Raw genomic sequence first — 22,615 nt, 5'->3', positions numbered from 1 at the left:
TGCGAAAGAGGGCTTCGGGAGAGTGTACCGTCAAACCCTACCGATGTGACCATTAAGCCGGATGGGGGAGCCCCCGGAACCAATTGCTTAGATAGCGCACTACGTGTCGCTCCTGTATCCACTAGGAACTGATCAGTAGAGCCCAAAACTTCAGCCGATACATAAGGGCCCTGCTGATCGACCGGCACCTCAACTGATTCTAACCCCCATCCAACGCATTCCTATGCATGCTGAGAGTCATGGTACCCCGACCGGTCAATCCCCGACGCTTGGTACTGACGCTGGCGATCAAAAACGTTTGATCTATCGCGGTGCTGCCCAGCAGAGTCAAAACGAGCCTGTTCGTTAGAATTCCCTCGAAAGTTCGAGAAACCCCCTCTACCTCGCGGGCCACCATAGGTATGCCCCTGACGCGATGCATGCAACACCGGGCAGTCCCTAGCCCAATGACCCGATTGCTTACAATACGCACATTGGTTCCTATTTAAATCAGATCGGCCCGAGGGAGGACCATAAGATCCTCCCCTACCTCTATTACTACCCCGCCGGGGCGGGCCATAGACTTGTGCCAACATCACCTTTGTTTTCAAATCTTTCGATTTCTTTTCCTCCTGGCCCTTCGCTTCTTGCTCCTGACGCTCATAATACTGGGCGATAGTCAGGAGGGCCGTCGGTGTAGCGGAGGACCAAGAACTTTCACTGGCTTTTAGACGGGCCGCAACTGACGGCAGCAGATTGGCCACATATTTATCCGCAAAAAGGTGGCGGCCCGTATCGTCAGTAAGCGACTGGCCACTAAAATCATGAAACGTCTCCTCAAAGCGCGTAAAGAAGTCCGCAACTGACTCGTCAGCTTTCTGTTTACATGCAGCTAACATATTCCAGTCAATCTTTTTAGGGGGGATAATTGTCTTCAACTTAGCCACAATAGCAGCAGGGAGATCTAAAATACTCTGAGGCGGTTTCTGCGCGGGCTTCCGCTCCCTATCCTCATCCTCAAGGTCAGACCACCGAGCCTTAAAGGCAACTACATCATCTACCTTTCGGACAGATCGCCACATATCCGGTGGTAGAATAAGGCCAAAGAACAAATCGATATCTGCTAAAGTCATAACGCAAGAATTCAAGGCCCCCTCGACTTCTTCGTAGAAGGCCGCTGGATTCTTGCGGGGGTCAGGCAGCGCATTCTTTAATGCCATCACATCAGCTCTATGCCACGGAGTATAAACCCAATTATACACAAAATATCCCTTAGCATCGGCGGAGGTAATGTCCGAGCTAGTCCCCGCTCCTTTAGGAGGAACATACAAAGGCGCCGCCTCGCGCATTGGCTTAGCATGCACTAGATCGCTCTTATCTGATTGAGAGGTGGATGAGTGGCCTTCTGCGGTACACGAATCCAACTGCGTCTCCTCCCCTGCTCGTTGGCGCGCTTTTTCTCTATGGGCCAGCACCGCGTCCCGCAAGGCGAATAGCCGCCGAGCCGTATCAGGAGCCTTAAAGGGAGAAAAAACACCATCATGCAATGCTTTAGCATCCGATGTCACTTCTTCAGGCTCAAAGACACTAGAATATTTCCGAAAAGCAGCAATCACTTCCTCAGCGAAATGGTTAAAAAAATACAATCTCTCTCTATCCTGCCACGACCCCCAAGTATGGAACAATTCATCCACGGACACCTTACCCTTAAGTGCACGGAAGGAAATTTGCCGAAGCTCAGCCATATGCTCAGCCGATAACATGGACCGCGTATCTACCTTACCCGTACCCGGGACAGAATCTTGTGGCCTCGGAGCAGATGCGCCAACATAAGGGGGCGGAGAGCGATCTAGTAAATAAAAATCATCATCAAGATTATTAAGGACAGGATAGAGTGGCTGCCGAACAGCATATTGACCCGAGACTTGCAGCCTACGCTCTTTCTCTTGTCTCTCCGTTTGTTCATTGTCCTCCCGACGCCTCGCTTCCTGTGCTCGCACATGATCATTCTTCCGTTGTTCTTTATCAAACAGCGCTTTCTCACGCTTCTCTCGCTCACGCACCTCCTTCACCCACAACCGCACACACTCAAACATATCCTGACGAGCACGCCGCTTACACATACACTGTTCCACATACTCAATCTTACGTATATCAAACGATCCATACAAAGGCCATCGTAACTCAGGATCTTTTTTTGTATATTTCCTCCATACTGTGCTGTACATTATGGAAGAAAGACCATGCTTCACATACATATCCCTATTAGGAGTCCCCTCTGGGGGAGCTGGAGCAGATTCCTCGAGGTTCAACCGGTTTCCGAAACAGCAACACCACTTACGGAGTGCGCTGAAAGCAGGCATGCTCAGAAATAATGCAAAATATGCAGTATTATAGAAAAATGGCACTTAATCGTTGCGCCGTTCAAAGTTACACAGCTCCGGAGAAATCTCTCCACATTACCTGCCTATATGTGTTGCAACGCATATATTTTCACAAAGACAAATACAAAATATGACTAGTCATCACAAATCAAACTCAAATAGCCGGACCAGGCTTCAAAAACTCGGAGCAAGTACCGTACACCGGTTCTTACCAATCAAGAGTCCAGATTCCAACTGCCAAGCTCCACAATCGCCCAAACGGCTTTCACGGCAGGACCGACAGAAGAGGTCTCAGTCGAGGACCGGCGCCACCCAGACGGTCAGCTCGGAAGGGAAGGAAGAAAAACCTCGGGATGCCAGGGCTAAGACGCCGCTGGCAGTGATCACGTCCCCGGCCAAATTCCTCACCTTCGTCGCGACCAGTCCTTCGAGCATCCGAGTCGCCGATGAGCCCCACGTGACGGGCGCCAATTGATGAATACAGGCCCCAGCTAGGCCCGCAGGACACAAGGGTTCGCTCTCCTGTAATGGAATCTATAAGGAAGTTGGCACGGAAACTGCAAAGTACAAAGACAGCATTTATTAACCCTTAAGGGTGGTCCTACAATCCACACAACACTCTTCAGTATTGCATAGAGTAGCACAAAGAACTTGCGTACACGGTCCCCTTTTATACACAATAGAGGGGCTCGTAAGTGGGTGGATACAACATGAGGCCGAAGAACATTACCATTTATGGTCATTTTCGATACTGAATCAATATGTGGGCGGAGCTAACACACTCCTTGAGCCCGCGAAAACATGGTCAAGCAAGGCTAACTGATAACAGATGTGGTCAAGTCTGGGCATGTGCCAGATGGACAAAGGAGCTATTTATAGACTGTTACTAGGCAGATTACAGGAGCAACTAACACAGAGGTTGGACTCTTCTCGTGGGGAACACGTGGAAGCATGACAGTACGAAATGGAGTCCAAACTTCGGTCAACATAACGAAGAAAACATGCTCTAACGGAAAGGAACTAATGTCTTTAGTAAATGCTTAATCACATCGTTGTTTCAATTTACAACAGGACGAGAGTGTCAGAGAGGGTTGCTACGCAAGCGTCGGTGTTAGAGAGGTCTTCTATCCTGTCCTGATTCCTGTCCTGAAGTCTTTGTCGCCTGATCTTTCCCGGGGGACCCTTCCCAGCTCCTTGGCAGAGGGGGTTGGTTTTCACACCATCCTAGGTAACTATCATTCTCGTGAATGTGCAAAAGTTCTTCTCTCTTGGTCCTCTCCCTTCTGAGCATGTCATTGCAAAGTATACTTTATGTGTTTGGTGATTGATTAATTGAATCTTCCTTCCTATGAGTGATGGAGACTGTACTATACTTTAAAAGTGGTTAACATGACATTAATTTAGATAAAGACTTAAAAATTTCCCCGAGTCTGTGATTATTTAATTGCAAGGAGAAGTAATTCATGTTGTTTCACCATCAACTAGTTCAACTATTGGTCCATCGACCAGAGGAAAGAACTTTTTGATCTGTGAAAGATTAGTTGAGAACAAGAGGTAACTAATCTTGAAGTAATGGTAAAATCATAAACTTTGACTCCAGCGGCTAGTACCAAGCTGTGTGTATGTGTGTGTATGGGCCCAGGTGAGTATATGTTATTGGAATATCTGTTGCTGGTTCACCACTGGATCAGTATCAGCATTAAAGTTAATTTTTTTTATTTTTTACAGAGTTTTATATAGCACGAACTTGACCCAAAGGTATCAGGTACCAGAGCGCTTTACATAGCACCAGTTGTGTTACATGAGGACACATTCATTTTTGTTAGGCACTGGGAGATTAAGTGAATTGCCCAGATTCACAGGATGTTCCGCGTCATTGCCGATCTTCGAACCCAGTTCCCCAGATTCAAGGTCAATCGCCCTTGCCATTAGGTCAACTCCTCTCCTCTTGTGTTAAAAAAGCAAAACTAAAATGGTAAAAAATAATGAAATTATGAGGATTAGGAGGATCAAATCAAGGGTATGCTGCAAAAGATACTCACAGAGGAAGGCACAATCAGAGGTGCTCCAGGAGGTGGGTTCTCTTTGAAAGCTTGGATATTGTTAAGAACCACAAATTCAAAGCTGACTTTGCCACTGTTCTTCAGCAAAAATTCAGTTTCAGCTACATGGTCAAAGGGCTGCAAGTAAAGAAAAGAAATATGAGCTTCTATTAAAAGTATTGTGTGATCATTAGTGTAATTAAAGGCAAATAGGTAACTGAAAGGAATGGTGATGCAGTTCTCGGTGGGTGCCAAAGACTTGTATTGCGCACTCTGGCACTCTGATGAGGAAAATTAGATTTGGGAAAATGGCAGAGTTGGCAAGAGGATAAAAGAGAGGCATAGTTGGAGACTGAAAAAACTGGGACAGAGTTGGGAGGGAAAAGAATAGATAGAGCTACATCTGCTATTTAGGATAGGAGCTAGACTGTCTGGTTGTGTAAATGGAATTTGTAATAAAATAGGGTGCATAGCCATAAGGGTGAGAAACGGAGGGGTGGAGCTAAAAGTTAAAGAAAAAGTAGTTAAGTAAATGAGGTGAATATGGGAAAAGCAAAACTTGAAGAGTAGAATAAGAAGGAGAGAAAAGTACAGGTTTAAATGTGATGCCGGAAAAGGGAAATGTTGCAACTTGAAGTTAGAGGATGAGACAGATCATCTTGGAGGCTGCAAAAATGGAGTGGTTGTTCATAAGTGGATGAGTACAGTAAATGAAAGGCAGACAAGGTGAAAAGATATGAAAAGATCTGAGTGGAAAGTGTAGAGGCAGCCATGTGAGGTAAAGGAGTTCAGAGTGTTAGTGATTGGGCTATATCCAAGAAGAGTTGATGAAATGACCTGGGTGGGGAATCAACTAGGCCTGAGTGGGATAAGTAAACTAGGCCTGAGTGGGATAAGTGAAATAAGCAGGCAGGAGCTAATAGCCAGGAACTCGTCTGAGACATAAGTATATTTGAAAGACCTAGGGGATGAGCAGACAATTGGGACTGAAGGTGGGCACAATAGGGCAAAAGGGGAGGGGAAAGGCAGAAGTGGAAGATGGGGTTAAAGGGCAAGAAGAGGCACATGAGGAAACATTATAGAATTCAGCTTGGGTTGATCTCATCTGTTGCTAGAACAGCTTAATTTCTCAAAAAGCTATTCTGCCACTTGCCAAAGCAGACTGCTCTGAGATTTTAAAACAAGGTTGCTATACCTGCAGACCATAGTCGAGCTCCCTTTTGTCCAACTCATAACAGACAAGTGAGGCTTCTCCCCGAAGTAAAATCTCATAGGTTGGGCCTCCCTCCACCTCGCATAAAGCCTTCACCTGTGCACTGATGCCACCATGTCCAAAAAAAGTAAAGGACAACTGCTGGCTTTCACCAGGCTGCAGCATTCCATACAGGGGAAGAATATCAAATACCTAGAGAAAGAAAGGAAAGAGTGTGATGATGAAGACAATTTTACTTCATCTGCACCTAAACATATATCACAAGGTATAATAAAAGAACAATAAAGCTAAATAGAAAGGAATAATATTTACACCTCAAAAGTCATTCCAGTGTCTACCTAAACTCTTAAAACCTTGCCATTTCCCTGCTGCTGTGTAGTCTTCACTGCATCAATGAGAATCTTTTCAAATACAGCCAAAGACATATGTAGTGACCACTGAGGCTTATCATCTGCCTGGGAAATGCCCTTTCACCTGTTCCCATGAAAAAGCATAGTGTAATACAATAGTTCCACAGGAGGATGGCCCGGTTTAACAGGTGTTGGTCCAATCGACTTAAGGACACACCATGAGTAATATCACAGGCCCTACCCAGGGTTTATGCCCTTTGCACTGTTTTCACTTTGCTTCCTATATGCCTGCACATAAACAGCTCAAAGGCCCACGTTGATTAAATCTATGTGTGTTAATAGGAGCACGGGTATTCTGCTAAACTATGCACTTTATGAACCATCTACATGCAAATCAATCTAACAATGATTCCAGAAAAGATGTCCTACTTTAATGTGTAGCACTGACAACACTCTGAAACAGTAGAAGTGTAAAGGTTTTATCTTTTGTGTTTAATTGTGCGCAAGTGTAATGGTTATAATTAACACACAATTTAGGCTCGACCCTTACACATCACAGAAGCGCTATTTTATGTATACTCAACAATATACACTGTGTGCCTAACTTCATTAACTTCAAGTAAGCATTCAATGTATTACTGAAGTACATTCACTGTAGAAAACTAGAGACCCATAAATGTGCACACATTAATGTTTAGCTTAACCATGGAGACATGTAGTTTTCATTTATATTTACGCTCAAGTCTCAATTCCTATTGCATTTATTTGAAGCACACTGCATATATAACCATGAATGCATCTATTCACATTGCAGTTATTTTTGAAGTTATACATGCATCTATGATCATGTACCCGAAGTGCACATTGAAACGCTTGACTAAAGTTAGCTTTAATAAAAGCCTTCATTTTGAAATGCATTTTGCTTGCTTTACGCACTTTTTCTTTTGCAGGTATGTTCTCATGATTTCATTGCTAAAGAAAGAAGTATTGTTGTACTATTTATAGTGATGCCTGAGAGAGGAAATCTTGGCAGGAGCGTGAAAAGCTAACGAGCTGAAGAAGCCTCTTCTTCACTGCGTAAGAGGAACAGAGGGATACTCAAGGTTACCGTCACTGTCCAAGTTCTGTGGGATGGGAAAGTCCGGTAATGTTGCCATTGAACAATGTGGAGTTCAACACCATTGGTCCCGGGAGGGGTGGAGAGAGATATGGATGATGTTAGAGTATCTGTGTGTTTTAATTCATCATCATCAAAATATCTTTATTCGGTTTCATGTTAATAAAACCATAAAAGCACAATATGTAATACGTCATAAAAAATTGGTATAGTACAATATATACAATCACAATGCAAATCAAATGTGGCCAAATTGACAATTCATTCTTAGGTGTTCATGGACAGCACAGGTCCATAATTCATAAAAAGCACAACTGTTAAGGGTCCTGGATTAAAACATTATAAATAGTGCAGTAAAACCAATAAAGGAATCTACACGCTATTAGCTAACCAAATACATGAAACCAGAGATGGTTATGAAAAACCAGCCAGTTAGTCGCAACTCGCCCTGAGCCTAATGGCAGATTTTAGAAAACTTAATACATGGAATACAAAATTGCCCGTCAGCATCTGTAGAAATATGTAGGCAGGCCGAACTTGGTTAAAATTGCCCTGCTTCAGAATAGGAATTAAAAAGGATTTTCAAAGAGGTATCATAAAATAGGCAAAACATAGTAAAATGAACCATATCCTGCGGAAATGAACCATCGCAGCCGCAGGGCAAAACGGATTGTCCTCTATTTGACCCCCTTGGATATGTGAGAAGTAGATAGAAAAGTATATTCACATTTTGGCATGTATTTTGTTTTCATAAATCACTTGGTTTTGAGCAGTAGCATCTGAGAAAATATTTTTGGTCCTGAAGAAAGCCAGGTCGATCTGACCATGACGGCTGAAACATGTCGACCACACTATGATTGAGCCAGAGATTAGTCTATATATTTTTCTGAAAAGACTATAGGCTCTTTTAGATATGAAACTTGGTTAATGCCTAATAAACAAATTTTTTGACCAAGTATTCATTTTTAAACCTCACATCACATCACACATGAGCACTGCACATTCCTTGAGTCCCCAGGTCTGAGGTACAATACCTGGCAGGAGTGTTCTCTCACAGCAATCACTGACCTGTGCATCCGCAAGTGTGGGCATAGACCGTGATTACTCAGAGTTCCAAATGACGATGCTCCGCCAGTAAGGGTGGGCTGATGGACTCTTACCTCTTGTTAAGTGGTGTCCCGACTACCGGTAGGATCTCATGCACTTTTTTATAGCGGTTACTGGTTGACTATTCTTTGTTCCACGGACTTGACACCTTCTTTTGGTTATTTGTTGTACTCTGATGGGATTGGAGGTGTTCTAGTCCTTAAACTAAGTATCCCTGTTTTGACCCCCTTATAGAGTGAGTTTTTGTTAAAGAATAAAGAGGACAGAAATTAAAAAAAAATAATGAAAAAAAGGTAACCAGAGAGTAAGAAAAATGTGCAGATTACAGCAGTAAACATGACGGTCGTAACAGGTCATTTGCTTAGAAAAGGCACATTTTCAGAATTCACAAGTTCACCTCAAAATGAGAAAAGGATACAATTACTGCAGAAGACACGGCAATGACAGGTGACTCAACGTCCTGCATGGCCGCCTTCAAAGTTTTCCATTCCATGCAGATGAAACTCATATGTCCACTATATCAAGAAGTCAGGTCACAGCTTTCCTTTCAGGTCCTTTGCACTAGCTCCCTCTTGCTGCTACGCTGCTTTCTCTCTGCTGTAGCCCTTTGGTTTAGCAGTGTTTACTGTGCATTGTTTTACAGAGTTGTGATTGACAGTCCATTTATTTTAGTCACTTGCGCTGCTCCCCTCTGCCGAGTCCCTCCATTACATTAACTGTCTGTTGTATATCAGCTTTTGCGCCTTTGCCCACTGCTTAGCCCTCTGTTAAATTTTTAGTGTTTGTATTTGACTGTGTTAACTATCACCTTATTTTTCCTCTGTTAGTTCAGAGCTTATTCTCTGTATGTTGGGGTTGCTTTTGCCTGTTGTGACTCACCAGCTCGCTCCCGCCGCCTCCTCACTTTGTTCCGCTGTTGTCCACTGCTTATCTTTCCCGCCTTGCGCTAGCTCAGCACACCGCCTCACAGCACCCCTCCCTCCTCTGAGGACCTACCTGATGGAGGCCGCAGCATGGGTCCGCCGCTAGTGCGCCAAAGGCAAGCCCGTCTGCGCCTGGACCACACCCAGTGCCACAAACCCTAGCCCTCTATTACACGCAGATACACTGGACACCAAACTCCACAACAACAACTGCTGCTGCACTTCTTCATTATCAATGGCAGGACCTTTTTCCTGCCGGCATGTTATTTTTCCTGCAACACTAGAGCATCTGCTTGTTCATTGTCCACCACTACATCGAACACGACTGCCTCAGGACAACTCCCCCGCTTCTTGCTCAAGGCACAATCACTCAGCAAGCACAAAGCCGAGATATGGGACAACGCAGCCTCCCCCCCCGCTTCCCGACGTCCTCTTCTGCACCAGGAACTGGCTCAACACTGTTTCCGCACCAAACATCAACTCAGCTACACTCGATGGCTATAAGATATCACCCCAAGACCTCATTAATAAACACGAAGGGAGAATCACCATCATCTACAAAGAAACCATACACTGCACTTCCACCGCAGATGACACCGCCTCGATCAAGGAACACCTGAACTTTCAACTCCATATCAATGGCAAAACCACCATCAGAGGCACTCTTGCCTACAGACCTCCAGGATCACGCTCGAGCTTCTGCAACGCCATTCCCAATTTCATCGCCAGCTTGCCATTGACTCCAAACACTAGTTCTTCCTCTGAGACCTCAATTGTCACCTCGACAGGCCCAATGACACCAACACCACCAACCTCCTTAAAAGCATGAACAACATCGGGCTCACCCAACTAGTCACCAACAACGCACACATTGCAGGACACACTCTTGACTCCATCTTCATGGCCAGCGAACGAGTCAAGAACAGCTATGTCAGCTCACCTGGATAGACCACGCCATTGCCCATTTCACCATCACAGGACCCTCACCCGGCACCACCATCAAGACGCCCAGCACCTCACATCGCAGCTAAAGCAAAGGGCCTGATTTAGAGTTTGGTGATGGGTTAGTATATCCCGTCTGCCGTATTACAAGTGTCATAGGACATAATGGATTCGTCATACGGCGGACGGGATATCCATCATGTTTGTGACGGATTAAACTGGTCTGCCAAACTCTAAATCAGGCCTAAAGTGTCAGAGAGCCAATGGACCAAATCCTTCAGCAACTCCCACCTTGAACAGGCTGTCAAGAACTTCTCCGTTTGGATCACCGACTGCGCCGACAGAATTGCCCCTATAAAGCCCACAAAAATTAAGAGACTCTCCAAACAGGCCAGTTGGTACACCACTGAACTCAGAACTACAAAATGCAACTGCAAGCGACTTGTAAGGAAATGGCGCACCAGCAAGGAGACCACAGACCAAGTCACTTTAAAGACATCACTCAACTACCACCAACTCCTGAAAAAGACGAAAAGTAGGGCCCTTGTTGACTGCATCGAAACCAATTCAAACCACAATAAAGAACTCCTTACCATCGTCAGGAAGTTCTCCAACCCCTCAGCCACTGAAAAAGTCATCACTCCTTCCCAGAAACTTTGGGACACCATGGCGGACTTCTTTCATGACAAGATCTCCACCATCTACAAAAACTTTGAACCCCAACCCACCGACATCCTCAGCCGCCTCTCTCCAAAAGGTGCAACCCGACCACCTGCTCACCACCTGGGACCAGCTCACCACGCACAAAACCACTGCCATCATTAACTCTGTCCACTCAGGAGCACCCATGGATCCCTATCCCCACCACTTTGTCAACCTCAGGAGCAAGATGTTCAGCAACAAGCCATTTGTAATGCAGCAACCATGTGAACCTTCCCGAAGAATAGAAATACGCAGAAGTCAAACCCCTGCTCAAGAAACCCTCCACCAACCCCAGCGAAATCAAGAACTACCATCTCATCTCTCTGCTCACCTTTCCTGACAAAATCCTCAAAAAAGCCATTAACCACTAACTCACGGAACACCTGGAGAATAACAATCTTCGGGACACCACACCTCCCAATCTCTTCTGGACACTTCCCAATCTGGATTCCGCACCAACCACAGTACCGAAACCACCCTGATCCCTGCCAGTCACTACATCAGAACCCACCTCTAGTGGGGCAAAAACAGTGATCCTCATTCTCCTCGAGTTCTCATCAGCGTTCAACACCGTATCCCACCACACCCTCATGAAGAGGCTTTTCAGAATGTACATAATGCTTACTGTATGATAAATTAATATCTTTACAATTTCATCATATGACACAAAGACAAACAAACAAAACCTTTATAATTCAGAGATTAAAATCACATTATGATGAAAACCTTTACAATTCCATTGTGTAACGCGCAGGTGGCAAGCAATACATCTTTAAAAAGCCTTTTAAAAATCACGATTTAAAATCACATTGTGAGACTATTGCCGTAAGGATAAGGTCCGTCGTCAGACTGTAGGGCCTGAAGCGTGGTCAGCTCTTTGCAGACACATTGTGCCGTTAATCAAAAAAAGTGCAACAGAGCGCAATAAAAACGATTAAAGCAGTGCAACACAGGTCCTTGCGGAGAATGGTCTGCTGGCCCAGGATGCAGCATGCAGATAAGTGCAAATATGTTCATAGTGGGAAGTGCCAGAAAAGCAAACTAAAAACAATATACAGCTGGGACAAAAAGGACGTTAGAAGCCAATAGGAACAGAGCCGTATAGTCCCCAGTGACGACAAGTCTGCAAGTCCTCAGCTCTGCGGACATGCAGGTAAGTAAGTGTAAATATGTTTCAAAGTACCATAAAAGCAAACCAATGCATGTGTTTTGTGAAAAGTTGAAAATAGCCAACCTATAAGAGGAGAAGTGAAAACGGTTAAGGCAATGCAGTGTAGGACCAGGCAAAGAGCGATCTACTAGTGCAGGGTGCCTCCTTCAGTGCATGTACGTGCAAGTGTGTTTCAGAGTTAAAATACAGCTGTACAAAAAGGGACGTGGGCTCATTCTTTGAGTTCATGAAAGTTCATAATTGGTGCAGCCCGGTTGGTATGCAGGGACTTGCAAGCTGTGGTTCCTTAGTATCTTTCCCACTGTTGCAAAGAACTTGCCAATTCGTGCTAGCTCCATGGGGACATCGGACGAGAAAACATAAGCCACAGCTTCTTTGCGAGTTCTTATGCCGTGCTGCAGAAATAGAGGCCTTAAGTGGGTTCTCAAAAGGGGAGGGTTCGCCAAAGGGGTAGCATTGTTGCCAGCAGCATACTACGTGTTCTACAGATTCTATTGTGCAAGGGCACAGCCTGCACTGTCTTTGCCATGGGTGTTTTGTTTTCGAATGGGCCCTGTAGTCCCACATAGGCATTGTCAGAAGTCTGGTCAACAATATGTTCCTCAGGGCTTGTCTTCTCAAGGCCGTTCTCAAGAATGGTTGACAGGGAAAGTCTTAATGGGATTTACAAGGCCCGTGGCGCCTGGAGTGTGCCCGATTTCATTTAGATCCCATTCCTTTGACAGAAGCCTGCCCTGTGTCTTTAAAGTTCTCTTCATGTGCTGTAGTGTGACAATTGGGTTCATGAAGCATTCTGTGCTTAAGTTTAATGTAATATAGCACTGTTGAGGTACCTTGCCCACGCCCTCATATCGTCCTGAAATATTATTCGCAGGGCTCCTTTCAGGGAGTCTGCATCTTGTCTAACTAGTTGGTGGTAGTGTTTGATTACATCCTTTTGACATTCAATGTCCATGTTCACCAACCCAAATTCCAATCGAATCAGTGTGTGCCTAGTTGTTTTTGGCACACCAAATATATTAAGCAGCTACATGAAAATGCTCGAATGTATTTGTGATCATTCCAGGGTATGCAAGTTGCCCATCGCTTATGGTGGGTAGCAGTTTGACATTTGCTACTATTTGAATCACCTTGGCTGTTAGGCTCTACAACTTGTGGTGACGTTTTATTAGGCAAACTATGTTTTTCAGCTTTTTCTTCAAGGCCTTTGTCTGATGGAAGGGTTTGCCTGTATCTGACAGCCAAATGCCAAGGTAAGTACACTTACCAATAGCGGTTATGGTTAAGGGATGTTTTTTTTCCCTTTTCATGTATTGGGTGCAGGATAGAGTCTTTCTATGAATCTGGGATGGTGGATGAGAGAGTGTATTCATTGAAGAGTTTGAACATATAGGTGACCCACAGCTTGGTGTCCTCCCTAAAGATGCTACCAGGCAGGCCGTTAGGCCCTGGTGCTCCGTCCTTGCGAATTGACTTCAAGATGGTTACTGTCTCCTCTTCAGTAATTACAATTTGGTTTTCCACTAGGCCCTATATGGCTCCAGTGAGTAGGGTCTCCGAAGTGGCCCTAGATTTCATATTGTCTACATAGAGGCTTTTCACATAGCTGACCCATTTTTCTGCAGAGACGGCGTTCTCTTTGCATGTGGATTTACTTGACAAGCCATTGATGTAGTCCCAGAATTCCTGCGACTTGCATTGGGCCAGCAGAGTGCAAATGTATTTCCACTCTTCCTCTATATGTTTTTGTTTTAGAACCCATACTGTCTTTTTGTGTTTCCTCCTCGCCTCATTTAGTGCTATTTCGGTGATTGGGCCCTTCTCTCTTCTGTATCCTAGTTCAGCCAAGCAACATATCCTTTTACTAAGCTTGAACTCTCTGTTAGGGTATGAGAAGGACCTGTGTCTCATAGGCAACCAAGGTTTGGTTTGATCCTTTTCTGAAAGTTAAAGTTGCATGTAGTTCTCTTATTGTGCTCCGCCCCCCAGTGTTTCTCTACTATGGTCATTTTATGGTCAGAGAAGGGAGATGTAAACGTTGCTTTCCACTTTTGGTATACAAGTTTGCTGCTGGGGCCCTACTTTATACTTTTTTGCAGTGGAACAGCGTTATTTGGAATCAGTTGGCCAGCCGGATTGAAACCCATATAGGTCTTAGAACTCATGTTGACAGTGATGGAGAGCAGATGGTGGCCGCTTTCAGTTCTATTCTGAACCTGATCTGCTTCACATTTACTCAGAAGGTTTTTGCTCAGAAAGATATAGTCCAGTGTTGAAATATTTCTAAATGCAGGTTTTGATTTATCCTCCAGGGTGCCTTTTTGGTCACACAAGCCCAGGTCAAGTCCCCTGATTCAGATCTCGAATACATTACAATGCACATCCTTATGAATCCTTCCAGGATGGCACAAATAGCATGTATTGAAATCACCAGCAACAATGCACTCATGCCCTGGGTATTCATAGCGGAGCCTCTTTATCTGGTCAGAGATGTTTGTAATGACCTTTCTTTTCTCGTCCCTATGCGGAATGATATACAGGTTTATCACCATGATGGGAGTGGCTTTCCCATCCACTGCCAGGCCTTCGAGCTCAAGAGCCTATTTGTCATGCTTTAGGTCTTTTAGTTCCTTTTTTCAAATGCAGGTCAAGATTCAAAAAGATGGAAATGTCAGTGGTGGTTCTCCCTAACATAAAAGTTACTCACCTTCGGTAAAGTGATATCTGGTAGAGACACAGTCTAGCTGCAGATTCATTAACTTTTGAATTCTACCCAGGCGCCAGTCTGGATCCGGAAGTTTTTCAGCAGTCCCTCTGCACGCCGGGATATGGCGTCGTACAGCTCCGCGATAATGTCGACTCTGGTCATGACGTCAGTGGAGCCATATAAGTCCCCGGCGCACGGATATCAGTTTCTTCTGTGAAACCTTCCCCGCCAGAACGCAAAGCCACCATAGAAACTGGTTGTGGAAACAGTGTGCCAAAAAAGATGAAAAATCTTCAAAACATTAATAAAGAGGAAACATCAAATGGTATGTGTAGGAAGGTAGGATCCTTCTGCATGGTTACCCCCACTTTTTGCCTGGTGTTGTTATTGTTTCTGACTAATGACTAGTCTGACTGGGATCCTGCTAATCAGGACCCCAGTACCTGTGCTTTCTCCCTAAATTGGCTGTGGTGAGTACTTCCCAGATTGGCTAAAGGTGTACCCTTATAAGTCACTAGTATATGGTGCTGAGGTAGCCAGGGCATAGGTACACCAGGTGTCCCCCATGAACTGAAGCATGTATTATGCCACCTATGGATTGCCACTAAAACTGTGACTACATGCCTGCCATTGCAGCCTGTGTAAGCTGGTGCTAGCACCACTTACGAGAGATATAAGTTTGCTTATATCTAAGGTCACTGCACTTAAAACCTCTAAGTCACCCGTAAGGCAGGCCTTGCAATCCTGAAGGCAGGGTGCATGGTTCTAAGTGTGAGGGTGCCCCTGCATGAGCAGGACACCCCTACAACCTTTGGAGTCCATTCTCCTGGGTTGAAAGTGCATCAGCCATAACGATATATAGAGGGGCCATGGGTCATTACGCGATGACCATCTCTAAACTGGCTGTAACAAACCATGTAATGTTTGGTATCATACCCCCACACCTCAAACGGTGCACTGTAAAGCTCCTCCGGGAGGCCCTCACTGCTCCCGGTACCAGTCTTCCAGAACCAGACAGCAAGCTAGGGCTGCTGCCGACCAGAAACATGTTTCTGCCCTCCTGCTGCTGAGCCAATTTCGAGCAGGGGAAGGCAGAATACTAGATATCCTGTCACAGGGAGGTGTGACCACCTCCCAGACAGGGTTTAGTGTATTGAGGTAGGGCGGGTGCCCTTGCCAGTGCCACTGAGACTGCTTAAAGGGCACACTTGGTGCCCTCCTTGCACACTCCAGTTCAAACCAGTTCAGGAAGCCATTGGCTCCCACTCCGGCACAAAACTGGACAAAGGACATGGGAGTATCCTCGCCACTGTCCAGCCCATCCTCTGGGAAGGACTCTTTATTCGTCCCAATCTTTTCCTTAGGGTACTTGAGGGCTTACCTCTGGGTGGGTCCCTGGATTCGTCGTGGGACGATATTCAGATCAGACACCACTTCATCTTCAACCGCCTGGGCACTCTGGACTTTGCTATGGGCACCGAGACTGCAACTAGGAAGACTCCTGCTGCTCCTGGCCTCGTCGTCCTGCTCATCTGTGCCTGTGCTCCATACAGGATCCTTCCAAGGCCTGTGGACATCCAAGACACCTGAAGGAATCTCCCTTGAAGTGAAGTAGTCACATTCCTGCATCTGCAGGCACCATAAAAGAGCTGACCGGTCTGCTGTTCCTGGGCACCCACAGACTCCAAAAGGCTCAGCGACACAGGTGGTGGTTCTTCACATCCCTCAAAGCCTGCACTGTCTTCTCACCAAGTTTGAGGCCAGTATTCCTCGCCGGAACCACAGGAACTGAACCCCTGTGCACCGTGTCGACTTGCCGTTGCCATGGTTTGTTGGCTCTCTTCACCAGAGACATTCGGGCTCCAAGAAGCTCCAACCTCGAGCATCTCCCGCCACCAAGATCTTCGTCCTCACCGCATCTCTTGCAACGTGGGCCTGCATATTTGGTGAGCTGCTCAAGGTCCTTTTGTGACTCCTGTGCCTCTGGCCTGTGGGTCCTCTTGAGGAAGAACTCCAGTGGGCTCCCCTGATTGCTTGGGGCCTACTCCGATTCCACTGCGCATGGTGAGTCACTTGGACCTTTCTGGTCCATACCCTGCATATTTTTCGCTGGGCATGTTCTTTGCAGTTGCCATGGCTTGTTGGTGCCCCCAACGGGCACTGACCCCTTATCTCTCGACATCCGACGTGGGACAGCTCCTGAATGGCTCCTGGTCTTCCTCAGTGTTGCCTGGTCCACAAGGCTACAAGATCATCGTCACCTCTCCTGCATCATCCGACATCAGTGGGCATTCGTATTCCATGCCTCCTGGTCACTCCTGAGTGGCATAGACTCAGTGCCCTGTGCTTGCAGGTACTTCTCATCTTGAATCCACCAGACACTTTCACCTTCTTCGTCAGTGGCATCTCCTTGAAGTCATCCATTGAGTTTGACGACAGTTTCCGACACCACTTCGCACCTATGCACCTGGCTTTCCTGGTACAGGTATCCTGGTTCCTAGGGTATCCACAGGTGGGGTGGCTCTCCAACCTTCTGTCTTCCATTGTGTTTCTTCAGGGTCCACTGGGAAGGGTCCTTCTTTAAAATTGCAACCGCAACTTACTCATTGACTTGAATTGAACACACAGTCGTGTTCCCACTCTGCACACCGCCTCCGTAGTGTTCCTGGGTACTTACCTCGGGTGGTTGCTTGGGTCCCCAGCACTTCTATGTCTTCTGGGTACAGTCCTGACTTGGATCGTGGTTCTCATCCCACTATTTTACTATATGGTTTGGTCTCCCCCTGGAGAATTTTGAAAATTTGTGTTACTTACCTGTTTTATTTGCAAAGTATTATGGTCATTGTGTGATATCTCCGGGTAGGAGATATTATTATGTGTTAGTGAGTGTCTTATAATAGATACCTATTTTTATAAATACATTGTGTGTGTTTTTTTCACTTAACTTATACCAATAAGATGAAGATCTGGTAAAACAAGCTGCTTTATACTCCTTCTGTACTAAGTCTGAAGGCTGCTCTCCACAGCTACCACTTAAATCACCATAAGGGTTGTCTGGATTAGTGCAGGGTGCTACTCTTAAATAAATGAGCACCAAATACAAAGCCAACCTCCTACAATAGTGGCCTACCATACAGTGGAGTGGCATACATCGGAGTGGGGTTCAATCGAATACCATGTAATGAATCGGCATACAGTGGAGTGCCACACACTGGAGTGCAGTAGTGTAGAGTGTGGAGGTATACAGTGGAATAGCGTATAGTTGAGTATTGTAGAGTGGAGTGGCATACAGTAAAATAGGGTGGAACGGTGTAGAGTAGAATGGCGTAGTGAATAGTGTAAGAGGAGTAGCTTCCAGAGAGTGGTGTACAGTGGAGTGGTGTACAGTGGCACTGTGTACAATGTAATAGAATGAAGTGGTGTAGAGTGGAATCTTGCTCAGTGTCGAGGTGCAAAGTGGAGTGGCGTAAAGTGGAATAGCATACAGTGGAGTGGCTACAGTGGTGTGGAATATGGATGGATGTTAAATTTAGCAGCAATGTAGATTATTGTGTGCAGAGTAACGCAAAACAGCGAATTGCACTGCCTTGCGTTTCTCCAAATTTACCAATCAACGCACGGCCACGTATGGTGGTCTTGCGTTCTTTTGTAAATCTGACGTAAGTTTTGCATTGCCCATGAGACACCATGAGTAATGCAAGGGTACAGCAATCCAATAATACAGCTAGACCTTAGTTATATTTTGGGCCATGGTGTACAGTGATAACTTTGCAGTATACCGTGGTAAATGGGAATGACAAGCCAGTAATTAATTGTTTAATGGCTGTTTTTACAGAGTGAAAAGGCAGCCATATTGTTTTTACTACACTTTGGCTGTATTCAGTGTTAGGGCCTTAGATATAGGTTAGTAGTAGGTCCCAACCTATTTCCACTTTACCAAAGTGGTAACAGGAGAATTTGTTTATATATTGTAAGATAAATTTACCGCCATGTACTGCAGTAGTTTCTGATAATTTTATGAAATTTTGCGAAAGTACTACAGTGACAGGTATCACTAAGTTTAAATGCCATATAAGTTAAAAAATACTTACTCTACTTAATTGCAGTACCCAAAAAGCGCCATCGTTGCACCATAATGTATATTCCTGCTAAATTTTATGTAAATCCATTTAGTTTTTTTCGCACTACGTCAAATACAATAGTCTATCGAAAATGCATTGGTGGAAAAACGCGTTTTGGGAACCCCTTTTATCTTTGTAGCCACTTAAAGATTCCCCACAATAATGTACATCATTTCAAAATGTAGAAAATGCTAAAGGTCTGGAAAGTTTTGTGGTGATTTGGCAAATGGGTGGAAAGTTATTGGGGAACTAATATCCGAGGAATTGCTATCCTTGTGAATACTAACTATAAATACAGAGTGGCAATCAGATTTAATGTGAATTCTTTCTTGTTATCTATTGTATTTGTTACGTATGTGTTTCATACATGGCAACTTACTAATGAATGCTACCATGTGCGGCTGTCACCAATGTCCTGCGGTGTTTTCACACCTCTTAATGGACATCGGCTTGTTACTGCCTCCGAAAATGAGCTGAAATTCCACAGTTTACAGTGGTTTTTCAGCTCGTTTTCCCTGCCACCGTGTGATTTCGAATGCTCACCGGATGACCATGTGAAGGGAGTCGAAATCGTGAGTCGGCAGGTCTGTTCTTTACTGGTTTACATAATCATGTGACCATAAATTGACGTTTTAGTTATTCATGTTGTAATTATGAAACTTTACATAGGCAGTCTAGTTTATGTTTTGGGTTCCTTGCTCCTTACAGTAGGATTTTGCTACATATGAAGCCCAAAGTGAATGAAAGCCAATCGTTGTTATACAAATTAAGATTATTCTTTTTTCCTAATGACCAATTATTACATCCTCCATTCAGTAGTTTGGTTAGTGCACTGCTAGGTCAATTTTACATTTTGCTGCACAGGAGTACAAAAGAAAGATTATTTGTGTGTGGCTTGTTGGGCACAGTTTTATTTTGTGAGCCAGGGAGCATTTAAAGAAAACTTATGTCAATTAAGATGTAGTCTATTAATTATGTATCTGTTTACAGGTTTTCATTAGTATGTGACCATACATGGGTAGTTTATTTTTTGGGCTTCCTTGCTAATTTTAGTAGGATTGTGCAAAATATGAAGACCAAAGTGAATGAAAGGCAATCATTGTTATTGTTATAAAAATTAAGATTATTTTTTTTTCCTAGTGGCTAATTATCACTGCTAGGTCAATTTGTAATTTTGTTGCACATGGGTGCATAACAAAGATGGCTTTTGTTTGGCTTGTAGGACCAGTTTGATTTTGTGAGCCAGAAAGCATGCAAAGAAAACGTATGTAGATTAAGATCTATTCTATTCATTATGGATTTGTTTTTAGGTTCCCATTAGCATGTGACCATAAATAGGTCTTTCAGTTGTTTATGCAGTAAATCTGAAACTAGTTAGAGGCTTTCGGCTCTTGGTGTACCTGCAGAAGACAGAAAAAAACCACAGCAGGGCCACTTTCAGTGTGGAGCTGGCCTTTCTCAAAGTCCCTCGACATGCAGGTAAGTTTAGGCGGCAGTGGTATTCTGACACAAACAAGCCCTGGTGCTATCAACTGGCTCCGATACCCTGGGTATGGGTGCAGGGGGCTTCTGGATGGTCTAGTGGCTCAGTATTCACTGGAGAGCTGGAGCTGACCTCTGGGAGCCACAAAGTCCTTCTTCTGAGGTGCTGCTCCCTCGGTGGGCCTGGGGGTCGACAGAACACTGCCAGGCAGATGCGGTTGGTGCATGCTTGTGCAGGGAAACGGCTCCTCCACTCCAAGGAAGATATTGCTGGATCGAAGAAGGGCTGGGCAAACCGCCAAAGGTTTTGGGAGGCTGTTCCCCTTCTGGATGAGTCAGTCTTTGTGATTGTCAGGACAGCAGCAGCCAGGCAGGGTTTTGCACCAAGTTCGGTGCTAGTCCACTGGTCTCACATCTTTGGCTCTTCCTTGTCCCTCTTTCTGGCAGATTAATCTGGGTTCCTGGCATCAGGGGGGCACCTAAACACTAAATTCAGGGGTGTTAAAGGGAGTGAATGGTAGTAGCTAATGGGCTACTTACCCCTGGGTTCACTACACTACCTATATGACCACTTCCTGGGGGAGTGGGAAGAACCCTGTCCCAGAGTTTCTAATTCCACCTAAAACAAGATGGTGGAACCCTTCTTTTGTGGAGCACATCAGGTAGCCACCTTTAGGGCTGTGACTAGCCTGGAGGTGCAACACACCTACTGCATAGCTAATTTCCCACCTGTCCTGGTGCCAAATGGGACTCAGGGCAGGGGGTGGCATTATCCAGGTGTGAAGGAAGCCGGGTCGCATATCAAAGCCGGCAGAGGTTTTGAAGTCTCTGACCTTGGTATGAGGATTCACTAGCCATCCTACTGGAGGAAGTGATAACACCTTCTCTGGAGCAGGCATTGTTTCCTGACCTCAGACAGCACTGGCTCTCACCTACAGGGGTCAGAAACTCAACTGTGGTGGCAGACTGGACAATAGCAGTCAGACAGCTCAATAGAAAACTAGTAGGGTTCAGGCGGCACCTCTAGGGGGCCCACTGGAGGCCTGTCATCATAAATCCAATACTGAAATCAGTAGGGTGTTTGATACCAAACACCATAGGTTTAAGTGAAGCCAATATGTACCTGGGTCACATAAGCCTTAAGATGGCCTCCCTGTTCACTTGTAATATCTAGTAATAGAACTAGACACCACAGAGGCATATCTGCTCATGCAGATATGTCCTCACATAAAATATAATGTACCCTGCCTTAGGGCTCTAGGTCCTGTGTTAGGGGTGACTTACATATATTATATGCAGTGAATGTGGCATGGCACACAGTGAGTGTGCCATGTCATGTTTGACACATGGTTTGCACCTGCAATGGCAGTCTGCATGCAATTTGTAAGGAGGGAGTCCCTTAGGGTGTCATAATACATGCTGCAGCCTTTAGGGAACCTCTTTAGGAACCATACCCTAGGTACCAAGGGTACTATTTACTAGGGACTTACAGGGGGGCTAAAGGGTGTGCCATTTGTAACATAATTAGACCATTTTACCTTGTTTTTAGGGAAAGAGAACTGGCACAGGGGCCTGGTTAGCAGGGCCATAATGCACATCCCTCAACAAAAATCTGTACCAGTGGCAGAAAGTGGAGGTGACCATAACAAAAAGGGCACTTTCCTACACTCCCAAAATAAAAACGGGGGCAGCATGTCCTCAAAGTTTCGCGCACATTTGTCAAACGGCTGCAAAGTTACTAATGGACAAAAATCAGAAAAATCCCTGGGCCCGATTCACATAACTAATTTAAGACAAAAACCTAAACTTACTACCATTTTGGTATTCACAGAAGGCACTTACTCATTTTGGTATTCACAGATGGCACTTACTCGTTTCGGTATTCACAGAAGTTAGGAGTCCTAACTTTAGGACTCCTAATTGCCTTCTGTGAATACCGAAAGTCTTAAAGTTAGGATTTTTCTCAGTTTAGGAGTAGTAAAGTTAGGACTCCTAACTTTAGGACTCCTAATTGCCTTCTGTGAATACCGAAAGTCTTAAAGTTAGGATTTTTCTCAGTTTAGGAGTAGTAAAGTTAGGACTCCTAACTTTAGGACTCCTAAATGCCTTCTGTGAATACCGAAAGTCTTAAAGTTAGGATTTTTCTTAGTTTAGGAGTAGTAAGTTAGGACTCCCGCAGCGCAGGACGTGCTCGCTGAGAGGGAGAAAGAGGTGGAGGCAGACTCCAAGCCATAGCAGCAACTGCAGCAGGGCAGCCAACACCACCAGTTTGCACCCGAAGCCACTCTTCAAAAACAACTCCGGCTCCTGCAGCCCGGGACGCACGCAGGTTGCTCCCGGGCATGGCCCGGGCGAAGACCTGGCCAAGAGCAGGC

The 22,615-nt window shown here is 45.1% G+C and overlaps 1 protein-coding gene across 1 annotated transcript in view; it reads right to left on the bottom strand.

Annotated features, from left to right (window-relative positions):
- HYDIN (HYDIN axonemal central pair apparatus protein) overlaps nucleotides 1–22,615 on the bottom strand; it is a 2,467,744-nt gene that overhangs the window by 1,373,721 nt on the left and 1,071,408 nt on the right. Inside the window, exons 27-28 of the mRNA XM_085640020.1 lie at nucleotides 5,601–5,810; nucleotides 4,406–4,543 (exon numbers count right to left, since the gene is read on the bottom strand). Of these exons, the coding sequence (XP_085496146.1) occupies nucleotides 4,406–4,543; nucleotides 5,601–5,810 (348 nt within the window). The remainder of the gene's footprint in view (nucleotides 1–4,405; nucleotides 4,544–5,600; nucleotides 5,811–22,615) is intronic.

This window comes from Triturus cristatus, chromosome 12 (assembly GCF_964204655.1).
Source record: "Triturus cristatus chromosome 12, aTriCri1.1, whole genome shotgun sequence".
NCBI classification, from domain to species: Eukaryota; Metazoa; Chordata; class Amphibia; order Caudata; family Salamandridae; genus Triturus; species Triturus cristatus.
The sequence above is the reverse complement of the archived record's forward strand: the minus strand, read 5'-3'. Positions and strand labels throughout refer to the sequence as shown.